Source organism: Coffea eugenioides, unplaced genomic scaffold (assembly GCF_003713205.1).
Source record: "Coffea eugenioides isolate CCC68of unplaced genomic scaffold, Ceug_1.0 ScVebR1_3296;HRSCAF=4489, whole genome shotgun sequence".
Taxonomy (NCBI): domain Eukaryota; kingdom Viridiplantae; phylum Streptophyta; class Magnoliopsida; order Gentianales; family Rubiaceae; genus Coffea; species Coffea eugenioides.
Window position 1 is genome coordinate 6,161 of NW_020863858.1, and position 13,424 is coordinate 19,584.

Genomic DNA, 13,424 nt, shown 5'->3' on the forward strand with positions numbered 1-13,424 from the left:
ATCGGTTGGCAAGGTCCCCTAGTCAAATACTCTCTTCGGACATGGTCTCGAAGAGAAATATCAAATTTCTCAACTGATTTTCGTAATCTCGGATCACTAACAATATCATTTAAATTCAATTCCACACAAGATTGATTTTGAACTGGTTCACTAATATTAGGCTCATTTGAAGATTCACCACTACGGACTCGTTTAGGTTTAAAGAATCTCTCCATTTTCTGTCACAATTAAATAATTGTGGTTAAATTCAATAAAATTATGCAATTCAATAATCAATTAATTTAAAATTCATATAAATAATTCTTTAATTTAATAATAAATTCATATTACTTATATTTCTCAATTTATAAAATTCATTATATAAAATTATCAAAAAGTTAAAATAAGGTACAACTAAATACCCATATAATCTCTAATTCAATCTCATAAAATTTTGAATTTATATTTACATTCAAAATTTCTAATTCACATAATTAATTCTTAAAATTTCAAATATAAAACTAACAAAATTTTAAAAACTAAATACAACCTAAAATCTATACAATTTCTAAACTAATTTCTAATTTAAATTTAATATCATTAAATTTTTTAATGTAATCTTTCAAATTCTTAAATTACATTAACGTAAACTAAATAAAAATTAATCTTAATCAAATTAATATCAAGATACTCAAAATTCAAAAATAATTTAAACATATAATTAACAAAAATATAAAGATGAATATTGTAATTTAAACCAAAAAACTAACCTAAAAGATTTATGTGAATGGAATGGTGGAGAGTTGGAGTCTTGGAGCCTTGAATTGAAGGCTTGAAGCAGGATGGTAGAATCTCAACTGAAGCTTCTTGGAGTTCTTGGAGCCTGGCGTCTTCTTCTTGGAGTTGGAGTCTTGTTTGCCCTTTGGCACTGGCGGCGTGCTTTTGCATCAGATGAAGCCCTAAGGCTTCATCTGATGTATTTTTTTTTTCCCCTCATTATACAAAACGACGCCGTTCCACTAAAAGTGAAACGACGTCGTTTTGTATTTAGAGGGCAAAAAAAAAAATTTCAAAATGAAATGGGTCATCTTCTTCCTCAACAGTCAGCACGGCAGCGGCTTTCCAGCTCTTCTTCACTTCCTCTGCAGCATTCATGGAGCCATGGAGGATGGTAGATCTGGATCACCGTGGGGGGGCTGGGCTGGCCGCCGGAATCCCCTATATATAGGGGGTTTTCCGGCGGCTTGGGGGGGGGCTTAAGCCCCCCCTTAAATCCGTGGCTGCCAGGGACGGAGCCAGAAATTTATTTTTGGGGGGGCTGAAGTGTATTAAAAATTTTTTTTTATGACGAAATAAATATATTTAATAAGTAAAATTTAGAATCAATAATTATAAAAATAATAAAAACATATAATTATACATACCCAAAAATTTGTTATTGATTAACACTTGAAGTATTGGTAGTTGTTGCCCTCGAATAACGAAGAGGAGGCAATTGCATTCTGCGAGTCTTCATCCGTTGAAAACGCTGCAATATTTGCTCATTTTCAATTGTTGCAAAAATATCCTTCTCGATGTATACAACCAGACAGTCATTCATCCACTCGTCTCCCATTTTGTTGCGCAAATCAGTCTTGACAATATTCATTGCAGAAAATACTCTTTCAACAGAAGCAGTCGCAACTGGTAGAACTAATGCCAACTGGATCAGACGATAAACCAATGGAAAAACTGTATTTTTACCAGTTTTAACCATTTGTTGAGCAAGACTTCCCAAATCTCCAACTTCTGAAAATTGAGGATCGCGTTGCACATTATAAATATAATTTCGAAGTTGAGACTCAAGATATAAATAATCGTTACTTGAGAAGTCTTCAGGATATAAATCAGCAAGACGGAGTAGTTTCTGCACATTGAATTGAGAGAAAGAACTTTTTGGATCAAGACATGCAATGCAACTAAGCAATTCCGTGCTAACTTCCGAGAAACGATTATTCATCTCTTGTATAATTAAATCAACAACCTGACATCACAACAATGATAAAATTAATAACTAAGAAAATCTGCTAACAAGTAACAAATGTAATGAAATAATAATTTCAAAAATAATACCTCACAAAAAATTTCCACGCGATAATGATGAAAATTAGTGATGGTTTGACCTCTGCGACTGCGCCTGGCATTGCCACGGATTGCTATACTGTCTTCCATATCAATCACGGGAATCATATTCAACTCACAAAAATTGTTGACTTCATCTAAAATTATTTGCCATCCCTCTTCCCTAAAGTCTTGCAATTGAGATTTCATAGTATCAATCAAACTCATGGCTTGGACAATATTTTGATCCCTTTGTTGCAAAACAAGTGACAAGTCATTTGTGATTCCCAATAAATACTTCATCAGGTGCAATGCAAAAACAAACTCATAATCATTCATTCTATCAATCAAACCCCTGGCCATACCTCTATTGTCAGAAGTGGTGGCATCATCTTGTATATTTCCCAATATTCCAATCACCGAGGCCCACATAGAGGATAGACGAAGTAATGTTAGATAGTGTGATCCCCAACGAGTATCCCCTGGTCTTGCTAAACTAGTTTCTTGATTTTTGCCTTTTCCACTAATAATATCTCCACTGTCTAAAAGTGTAACAATCTTATCATGTTCTATTTGTCTTAATTGATCTCTCCTTTTACATGATGCTCCAGTTAAATTGACAATCATAGAGACATAGACAAAGAATTCACTGACAATGATATTTCCCTTAGCAACAACAACAATAACTAACTGGAGCTGGTGAGCAAAACAGTGAATATACATCGCATAGGGATTTTCTTGTAATATAAGGGCCTTCAAACCATTGAACTCACCTCGCATATTTGAAGCTCCATCATATCCTTGACCTCTCAATTTGGATAATGATAATCCGTGTTGCGCGAATAAAGAATCAATTGCATCTTTCAAAAAAAGAGATGTGGTGTCAGACACATGTACAATTGCAAGGAAACGTTCAATCACACGCCCTTCTTTGTTCACATATCTCAAAACAACTCCCATTTGCTCTTTCACTGAACTGTCTCGAGACTCATCAACTATTAGGGAAAAATAATTGTCTCCAATATCACTGATTATAACACTTGTGATCTCTGAGGCACAAGCATGTGCCATATCTTTTTGAATCATTGGAGAAGTTAGTTGATTATTTGCAGGAGCATTTTGATTTACAACCTCAAAAATCTCAGTATTTCGCTGGCTATACCACTCAAACAATTCAAGAAAATTGCCTCTATTTGAAGAACTAGTTGACTCATCATTTCCACGAAAAGCCAATCCTTGCTTCAAAAGAAAGCGGGTCACATCCAGAGCAGCAGTTAAACGGGTGCGATATGCAATATCTATTTCGCGCCCACAAGATCGTAGCACATTTGACACACTATGCCTTTGATCTTGAAAACTTTCAAACTGTATTCTAGCATCATTATGGCAACTATTCACAGCTCCAATATGTTCATTAAATCTTTCCATTGCCTTTTTCCAATTATTGAATCCCGTTTTTGTAAAGGCATCCTCTGCATATCGACCTCCCTTATTTTGTGTTTTGAAAAGAAAGCACCAAAAGCAAAACGCCGCATCTTTCGATATGCTATACTCTAACCATACAAACTTTTGATACCAACTATCTTGGAAACTTCTATGTTGTTTACCAAATGATGTTTTTGGATACATATGGCCAATCGGTTGGCAAGGTCCCCTAGTCAAATACTCTCTTCGGACATGGTCTCGAAGAGAAATATCAAATTTCTCAACTGATTTTCGTAATCTCGGATCACTAACAATATCATTTAAATTCAATTCCACACAAGATTGATTTTGAACTGGTTCACTAATATTAGGCTCATTTGAAGATTCACCACTACGGACTCGTTTAGGTTTAAAGAATCTCTCCATTTTCTGTCACAATTAAATAATTGTGGTTAAATTCAATAAAATTATGCAATTCAATAATCAATTAATTTAAAATTCATATAAATAATTCTTTAATTTAATAATAAATTCATATTACTTATATTTCTCAATTTATAAAATTCATTATATAAAATTATCAAAAAGTTAAAATAAGGTACAACTAAATACCCATATAATCTCTAATTCAATCTCATAAAATTTTGAATTTATATTTACATTCAAAATTTCTAATTCACATAATTAATTCTTAAAATTTCAAATATAAAACTAACAAAATTTTAAAAACTAAATACAACCTAAAATCTATACAATTTCTAAACTAATTTCTAATTTAAATTTAATATCATTAAATTTTTTAATGTAATCTTTCAAATTCTTAAATTACATTAACGTAAACTAAATAAAAATTAATCTTAATCAAATTAATATCAAGATACTCAAAATTCAAAAATAATTTAAACATATAATTAACAAAAATATAAAGATGAATATTGTAATTTAAACCAAAAAACTAACCTAAAAGATTTATGTGAATGGAATGGTGGAGAGTTGGAGTCTTGGAGCCTTGAATTGAAGGCTTGAAGCAGGATGGTAGAATCTCAACTGAAGCTTCTTGGAGTTCTTGGAGCCTGGCGTCTTCTTCTTGGAGTTGGAGTCTTGTTTGCCCTTTGGCACTGGCGGCGTGCTTTTGCATCAGATGAAGCCCTAAGGCTTCATCTGATGTATTTTTTTTTTCCCCTCATTATACAAAACGACGCCGTTCCACTAAAAGTGAAACGACGTCGTTTTGTATTTAGAGGGCAAAAAAAAAAATTTCAAAATGAAATGGGTCATCTTCTTCCTCAGCAGTCAGCACGGCAGCGGCTTTCCAGCTCTTCTTCACTTCCTCTGCAGCATTCATGGAGCCATGGAGGATGGTAGATCTGGATCACCGTGGGGGGGCTGGGCTGGGCTGGGCTGGCCGCCGGAATCCCCTATATATAGGGGGTTTTCCGGCGGCTTGGGGGGGGGCTTAAGCCCCCCCTTAAATCCGTGGCTGCCAGGGACGGAGCCAGAAATTTATTTTTGGGGGGGCTGAAGTGTATTAAAAATTTTTTTTTATGACGAAATAAATATATTTAATAAGTAAAATTTAGAATCAATAATTATAAAAATAATAAAAACATATAATTATACATACCCAAAAATTTGTTATTGATTAACACTTGAAGTATTGGTAGTTGTTGCACTCGAATAACGAAGAGGAGGCAATTGCATTCTGCGAGTCTTCATCCGTTGAAAACGCTGCAATATTTGCTCATTTTCAATTGTTGCAAAAATATCCTTCTCGATGTATACAACCAGACAGTCATTCATCCACTCGTCTCCCATTTTGTTGCGCAAATCAGTCTTGACAATATTCATTGCAGAAAATACTCTTTCAACAGAAGCAGTCGCAACTGGTAGAACTAATGCCAACTGGATCAGACGATAAACCAATGGAAAAACTGTATTTTTACCAGTTTTAACCATTTGTTGAGCAAGACTTCCCAAATCTCCAACTTCTGAAAATTGAGGATCGCGTTGCACATTATAAATATAATTTCGAAGTTGAGACTCAAGATATAAATAATCGTTACTTGAGAAGTCTTCAGGATATAAATCAGCAAGACGGAGTAGTTTCTGCACATTGAATTGAGAGAAAGAACTTTTTGGATCAAGACATGCAATGCAACTAAGCAATTCCGTGCTAACTTCCGAGAAACGATTATTCATCTCTTGTATAATTAAATCAACAACCTGACATCACAACAATGATAAAATTAATAACTAAGAAAATCTGCTAACAAGTAACAAATGTAATGAAATAATAATTTCAAAAATAATACCTCACAAAAAATTTCCACGCGATAATGATGAAAATTAGTGATGGTTTGACCTCTGCGACTGCGCCTGGCATTGCCACGGATTGCTATACTGTCTTCCATATCAATCACGGGAATCATATTCAACTCACAAAAATTGTTGACTTCATCTAAAATTATTTGCCATCCCTCTTCCCTAAAGTCTTGCAATTGAGATTTCATAGTATCAATCAAACTCATGGCTTGGACAATATTTTGATCCCTTTGTTGCAAAACAAGTGACAAGTCATTTGTGATTCCCAATAAATACTTCATCAGGTGCAATGCAAAAACAAACTCATAATCATTCATTCTATCAATCAAACCCCTGGCCATACCTCTATTGTCAGAAGTGGTGGCATCATCTTGTATATTTCCCAATATTCCAATCACCGAGGCCCACATAGAGGATAGACGAAGTAATGTTAGATAGTGTGATCCCCAACGAGTATCCCCTGGTCTTGCTAAACTAGTTTCTTGATTTTTGCCTTTTCCACTAATAATATCTCCACTGTCTAAAAGTGTAACAATCTTATCATGTTCTATTTGTCTTAATTGATCTCTCCTTTTACATGATGCTCCAGTTAAATTGACAATCATAGAGACATAGACAAAGAATTCACTGACAATGATATTTCCCTTAGCAACAACAACAATAACTAACTGGAGCTGGTGAGCAAAACAGTGAATATACATCGCATAGGGATTTTCTTGTAATATAAGGGCCTTCAAACCATTGAACTCACCTCGCATATTTGAAGCTCCATCATATCCTTGACCTCTCAATTTGGATAATGATAATCCGTGTTGCGCGAATAAAGAATCAATTGCATCTTTCAAAAAATGAGATGTGGTGTCAGACACGTGTACAATTGCAAGGAAACGTTCAATCACACGCCCTTCTTTGTTCACATATCTCAAAACAACTCCCATTTGCTCTTTCACTGAACTGTCTCGAGACTCATCAACTATTAGGGAAAAATAATTGTCTCCAATATCACTGATTATAACACTTGTGATCTCTGAGGCACAAGCATGTGCCATATCTTTTTGAATCATTGGAGAAGTTAGTTGATTATTTGCAGGAGCATTTTGATTTACAACCTCAAAAATCTCAGTATTTCGCTGGCTATACCACTCAAACAATTCAAGAAAATTGCCTCTATTTGAAGAACTAGTTGACTCATCATTTCCACGAAAAGCCAATCCTTGCTTCAAAAGAAAGCGGGTCACATCCAGAGCAGCAGTTAAACGGGTGCGATATGCAATATCTATTTCGCGCCCACAAGATCGTAGCACATTTGACACACTATGCCTTTGATCTTGAAAACTTTCAAACTGTATTCTAGCATCATTATGGCAACTATTCACAGCTCCAATATGTTCATTAAATCTTTCCATTGCCTTTTTCCAATTATTGAATCCCGTTTTTGTAAAGGCATCCTCTGCATATCGACCTCCCTTATTTTGTGTTTTGAAAAGAAAGCACCAAAAGCAAAACGCCGCATCTTTCGATATGCTATACTCTAACCATACAAACTTTTGATACCAACTATCTTGGAAACTTCTATGTTGTTTACCAAATGATGTTTTTGGATACATATGGCCAATCGGTTGGCAAGGTCCCCTAGTCAAATACTCTCTTCGGACATGGTCTCGAAGAGAAATATCAAATTTCTCAACTGATTTTCGTAATCTCGGATCACTAACAATATCATTTAAATTCAATTCCACACAAGATTGATTTTGAACTGGTTCACTAATATTAGGCTCATTTGAAGATTCACCACTACGGACTCGTTTAGGTTTAAAGAATCTCTCCATTTTCTGTCACAATTAAATAATTGTGGTTAAATTCAATAAAATTATGCAATTCAATAATCAATTAATTTAAAATTCATATAAATAATTCTTTAATTTAATAATAAATTCATATTACTTATATTTCTCAATTTATAAAATTCATTATATAAAATTATCAAAAAGTTAAAATAAGGTACAACTAAATACCCATATAATCTCTAATTCAATCTCATAAAATTTTGAATTTATATTTACATTCAAAATTTCTAATTCACATAATTAATTCTTAAAATTTCAAATATAAAACTAACAAAATTTTAAAAACTAAATACAACCTAAAATCTATACAATTTCTAAACTAATTTCTAATTTAAATTTAATATCATTAAATTTTTTAATGTAATCTTTCAAATTCTTAAATTACATTAACATAAACTAAATAAAAATTAATCTTAATCAAATTAATATCAAGATACTCAAAATTCAAAAATAATTTAAACATATAATTAACAAAAATATAAAGATGAATATTGTAATTTAAACCAAAAAACTAACCTAAAAGATTTATGTGAATGGAATGGTGGAGAGTTGGAGTCTTGGAGCCTTGAATTGAAGGCTTGAAGCAGGATGGTAGAATCTCAACTGAAGCTTCTTGGAGTTCTTGGAGCCTGGCGTCTTCTTCTTGGAGTTGGAGTCTTGTTTGCCCTTTGGCACTGGCGGCGTGCTTTTGCATCAGATGAAGCCCTAAGGCTTCATCTGATGTATTTTTTTTTTCCCCTCATTATACAAAACGACGCCGTTCCACTAAAAGTGAAACGACGTCGTTTTGTATTTAGAGGGCAAAAAAAAAAATTTCAAAATGAAATGGGTCATCTTCTTCCTCAACAGTCAGCACGGCAGCGGCTTTCCAGCTCTTCTTCACTTCCTCTGCAGCATTCATGGAGCCATGGAGGATGGTAGATCTGGATCACCGTGGGGGGGCTGGGCTGGCCGCCGGAATCCCCTATATATAGGGGGTTTTCCGGCGGCTTGGGGGGGGGCTTAAGCCCCCCCTTAAATCCGTGGCTGCCAGGGACGGAGCCAGAAATTTATTTTTGGGGGGGCTGAAGTGTATTAAAAATTTTTTTTTATGACGAAATAAATATATTTAATAAGTAAAATTTAGAATCAATAATTATAAAAATAATAAAAACATATAATTATACATACCCAAAAATTTGTTATTGATTAACACTTGAAGTATTGGTAGTTGTTGCCCTCGAATAACGAAGAGGAGGCAATTGCATTCTGCGAGTCTTCATCCGTTGAAAACGCTGCAATATTTGCTCATTTTCAATTGTTGCAAAAATATCCTTCTCGATGTATACAACCAGACAGTCATTCATCCACTCGTCTCCCATTTTGTTGCGCAAATCAGTCTTGACAATATTCATTGCAGAAAATACTCTTTCAACAGAAGCAGTCGCAACTGGTAGAACTAATGCCAACTGGATCAGACGATAAACCAATGGAAAAACTGTATTTTTACCAGTTTTAACCATTTGTTGAGCAAGACTTCCCAAATCTCCAACTTCTGAAAATTGAGGATCGCGTTGCACATTATAAATATAATTTCGAAGTTGAGACTCAAGATATAAATAATCGTTACTTGAGAAGTCTTCAGGATATAAATCAGCAAGACGGAGTAGTTTCTGCACATTGAATTGAGAGAAAGAACTTTTTGGATCAAGACATGCAATGCAACTAAGCAATTCCGTGCTAACTTCCGAGAAACGATTATTCATCTCTTGTATAATTAAATCAACAACCTGACATCACAACAATGATAAAATTAATAACTAAGAAAATCTGCTAACAAGTAACAAATGTAATGAAATAATAATTTCAAAAATAATACCTCACAAAAAATTTCCACGCGATAATGATGAAAATTAGTGATGGTTTGACCTCTGCGACTGCGCCTGGCATTGCCACGGATTGCTATACTGTCTTCCATATCAATCACGGGAATCATATTCAACTCACAAAAATTGTTGACTTCATCTAAAATTATTTGCCATCCCTCTTCCCTAAAGTCTTGCAATTGAGATTTCATAGTATCAATCAAACTCATGGCTTGGACAATATTTTGATCCCTTTGTTGCAAAACAAGTGACAAGTCATTTGTGATTCCCAATAAATACTTCATCAGGTGCAATGCAAAAACAAACTCATAATCATTCATTCTATCAATCAAACCCCTGGCCATACCTCTATTGTCAGAAGTGGTGGCATCATCTTGTATATTTCCCAATATTCCAATCACCGAAGCCCACATAGAGGATAGACGAAGTAATGTTAGATAGTGTGATCCCCAACGAGTATCCCCTGGTCTTGCTAAACTAGTTTCTTGATTTTTGCCTTTTCCACTAATAATATCTCCACTGTCTAAAAGTGTAACAATCTTATCATGTTCTATTTGTCTTAATTGATCTCTCCTTTTACATGATGCTCCAGTTAAATTGACAATCATAGAGACATAGACAAAGAATTCACTGACAATGATATTTCCCTTAGCAACAGCAACAATAACTAACTGGAGTTGGTGAGCAAAACAGTGAATAAACATCGCATAGGGATTTTCTTGTAATATAAGGGCCTTCAAACCATTGAACTCACCTCGCATATTTGAAGCTCCATCATATCCTTGACCTCTCAATTTGGATAATGATAATCCGTGTTGCGCGAATAAAGAATCACTTGCATCTTTCAAAAAAAGTGATGTGGTGTCAGACACATGTACAATTGCAAGGAAACGTTCAATCACACGCCCTTCTTTGTTCACATATCTCAAAACAACTCCCATTTGCTCTTTCACTGAACTGTCTCGAGACTCATCAACTATTAGGGAAAAATAATTGTCTCCAATATCACTGATTATAACACTTGTGATCTCTGAGGCACAAGCATGTGCCATATCTTTTTGAATCATTGGAGAAGTTAGTTGATTATTTGCAGGAGCATTTTGATTTACAACCTCAAAAATCTCAGTATTTCGCTGGCTATACCACTCAAACAATTCAAGAAAATTGCCTCTATTTGAAGAACTAGTTGACTCATCATTTCCACGAAAAGCCAATCCTTGCTTCAAAAGAAAGCGGGTCACATCCAGAGCAGCAGTTAAACGGGTGTGATATGCAATATCTATTTCGCGCCCACAAGATCGTAGCACATTTGACACACTATGCCTTTGATCTTGAAAACTTTCAAACTGTATTCTAGCATCATTATGGCAACTATTCACAGCTCCAATATGTTCATTAAATCTTTCCATTGCCTTTTTCCAATTATTGAATCCCGTTTTTGTAAAGGCATCCTCTGCATATCGACCTCCCTTATTTTGTGTTTTGAAAAGAAAGCACCAAAAGCAAAACGCCGCATCTTTCGATATGCTATACTCTAACCATACAAACTTTTGATACCAACTATCTTGGAAACTTCTATGTTGTTTACCAAATGATGTTTTTGGATACATATGGCCAATCGGTTGGCAAGGTCCCCTAGTCAAATACTCTCTTCGGACATGGTCTCGAAGAGAAATATCAAATTTCTCAACTGATTTTCGTAATCTCGGATCACTAACAATATCATTTAAATTCAATTCCACACAAGATTGATTTTGAACTGGTTCACTAATATTAGGCTCATTTGAAGATTCACCACTACGGACTCGTTTAGGTTTAAAGAATCTCTCCATTTTCTGTCACAATTAAATAATTGTGGTTAAATTCAATAAAATTATGCAATTCAATAATCAATTAATTTAAAATTCATATAAATAATTCTTTAATTTAATAATAAATTCATATTACTTATATTTCTCAATTTATAAAATTCATTATATAAAATTATCAAAAAGTTAAAATAAGGTACAACTAAATACCCATATAATCTCTAATTCAATCTCATAAAATTTTGAATTTATATTTACATTCAAAATTTCTAATTCACATAATTAATTCTTAAAATTTCAAATATAAAACTAACAAAATTTTAAAAACTAAATACAACCTAAAATCTATACAATTTCTAAACTAATTTCTAATTTAAATTTAATATCATTAAATTTTTTAATGTAATCTTTCAAATTCTTAAATTACATTAACATAAACTAAATAAAAATTAATCTTAATCAAATTAATATCAAGATACTCAAAATTCAAAAATAATTTAAACATATAATTAACAAAAATATAAAGATGAATATTGTAATTTAAACCAAAAAACTAACCTAAAAGATTTATGTGAATGGAATGGTGGAGAGTTGGAGTCTTGGAGCCTTGAATTGAAGGCTTGAAGCAGGATGGTAGAATCTCAACTGAAGCTTCTTGGAGTTCTTGGAGCCTGGCGTCTTCTTCTTGGAGTTGGAGTCTTGTTTGCCCTTTGGCACTGGCGGCGTGCTTTTGCATCAGAAAAAGTGAAACGACGTCGTTTTGTATTTAGAGGGCAAAAAAAAAAATTCAAAATGAAATGGGTCATCTTCTTCCTCAGCAGTCAGCACGGCAGCGGCTTTCCAGCTCTTTTTCACTTCCTCTGCAGCATTCATGGAGCCATGGAGGATGGTAGATCTGGATCACCGTGGGGGGGCTGGGCTGGGCTGGGCTGGCCGCCGGAATCCCCTATATATAGGGGGTTTTCCGGCGGCTTGGGGGGGCTTAAGCCCCCACCAGCCCCCCCTTAAATCCGTGGCTGATTACAGGTAACACTACGTCTGGCTCGTCAACTCCAGCTAGAGTTTATCTAGCCATTGTGGGTAGAATTAATTTAATCAAAAAAATTGGTTTAATATAATGGAAAGGATAGTGTAAAATAAAGTATCCACTGTAGATTTCCTATATACTACTGCTGTAGAATAACAAAAGCTAGTATGTGCATGAAATGATTTTTGCATAGCAATTCCTTTCAAGTTAATGACAGTTTGGTTCGTTATCTTCTTGTTATGGAGGATTAGTTGAGAAAGTTGAGGCATGTAATGACCGGCATAGCTTTCCCCCGTATCAAGAAGTCCCTGGTTTTGTATTCTGGGGATCTTTCTAACCAATTATTGACTAAAAATGTATAAGAATCTTTATCAGTTTTTGTGTCTCCGGTTATGTAATCAAATGATGTATTTGAGTAAGAAAATCCAACACCCGCAGGGAATTCCAAGAACAGTGCGTTTGCCACTGTAAAGCATGGTTCAAAGTCGCGGTCGCGGTCGCGGTCGCGGCTTGGAACGTTCCCCATCGGTCTCGGCATATCGGTCACGGTCTCGGTGAGACGCAAATTTTAAAGAATTTAATATTCTAAAAATTGTTAATAATATAAAAAAAGTATGCTAAACAAAAATAATAAAAAATAGCCAAAGAAATGGCCGAATCAATCCGTCGCGGTGTAACTCGGCCGATTTCTCGTCTTGACTCGGGATAACTCGGAGTGACTCGGTATAACTCGGCCGAGTCAATCCGTCGCGGTGACGTCTCGGCCGATTTCTCGGCGAGATGAGTATCTCGGTCTCGATTCGTCGCGGTCTCGTCTCGGACTAGGCCGAGACGGTGACGACTCGGCCGAGTCGTCTCGGTCTCGGCCGAGTCTTCGAACCATGCTGTAAAGTGCAAAACTCACTAGTTGGAGATTATTCTGAATTTGTCCAACCATTTCCCACCAAATGAATGGCTGTCTAACTAGGAGAGTAGAGGAGGAGGAAATCAGAACTGCTGTCTTCTCTATGAATCCCAACAAAGCTCCAGGCATTGATGGGATGAGTCCTCT

At 35.0% G+C, this 13,424-nt stretch overlaps 3 protein-coding genes across 3 annotated transcripts; all 3 read right to left on the reverse strand.

Moving 5' to 3' along the window:
* Positions 1-1,414: 1,414 nt before the first annotated feature.
* Positions 1,415-3,930, reverse strand: LOC113757769 (zinc finger MYM-type protein 1-like). Its single transcript, XM_027300879.1, has 2 exons — positions 2,092-3,930; positions 1,415-2,002 (listed from the first exon to the last, which is right to left on the reverse strand). Exons 1-2 carry the CDS (start codon positions 3,928-3,930, stop codon positions 1,415-1,417), a joined length of 2,427 nt encoding a protein of 808 aa, XP_027156680.1.
* Positions 3,931-5,121: 1,191 nt separating this feature from the next.
* On the reverse strand, positions 5,122-8,321 carry LOC113757771. The gene is made up of 2 exons (XM_027300881.1): positions 8,190-8,321; positions 5,122-5,492 (listed from the first exon to the last, which is right to left on the reverse strand). The coding sequence occupies exon 2, from the start codon at positions 5,458-5,460 to the stop codon at positions 5,140-5,142; it is 321 nt and encodes a 106-aa protein (XP_027156682.1). The 5' UTR covers positions 5,461-5,492; positions 8,190-8,321; the 3' UTR covers positions 5,122-5,139.
* A 533-nt stretch (positions 8,322-8,854) lies between these two features.
* Positions 8,855-12,899, reverse strand: LOC113757770 (zinc finger MYM-type protein 1-like). The gene is made up of 3 exons (XM_027300880.1): positions 12,651-12,899; positions 9,532-11,373; positions 8,855-9,442 (listed from the first exon to the last, which is right to left on the reverse strand). Exons 1-3 carry the CDS (start codon positions 12,897-12,899, stop codon positions 8,855-8,857), a joined length of 2,679 nt encoding a protein of 892 aa, XP_027156681.1.
* Positions 12,900-13,424: the final 525 nt, after the last annotated feature.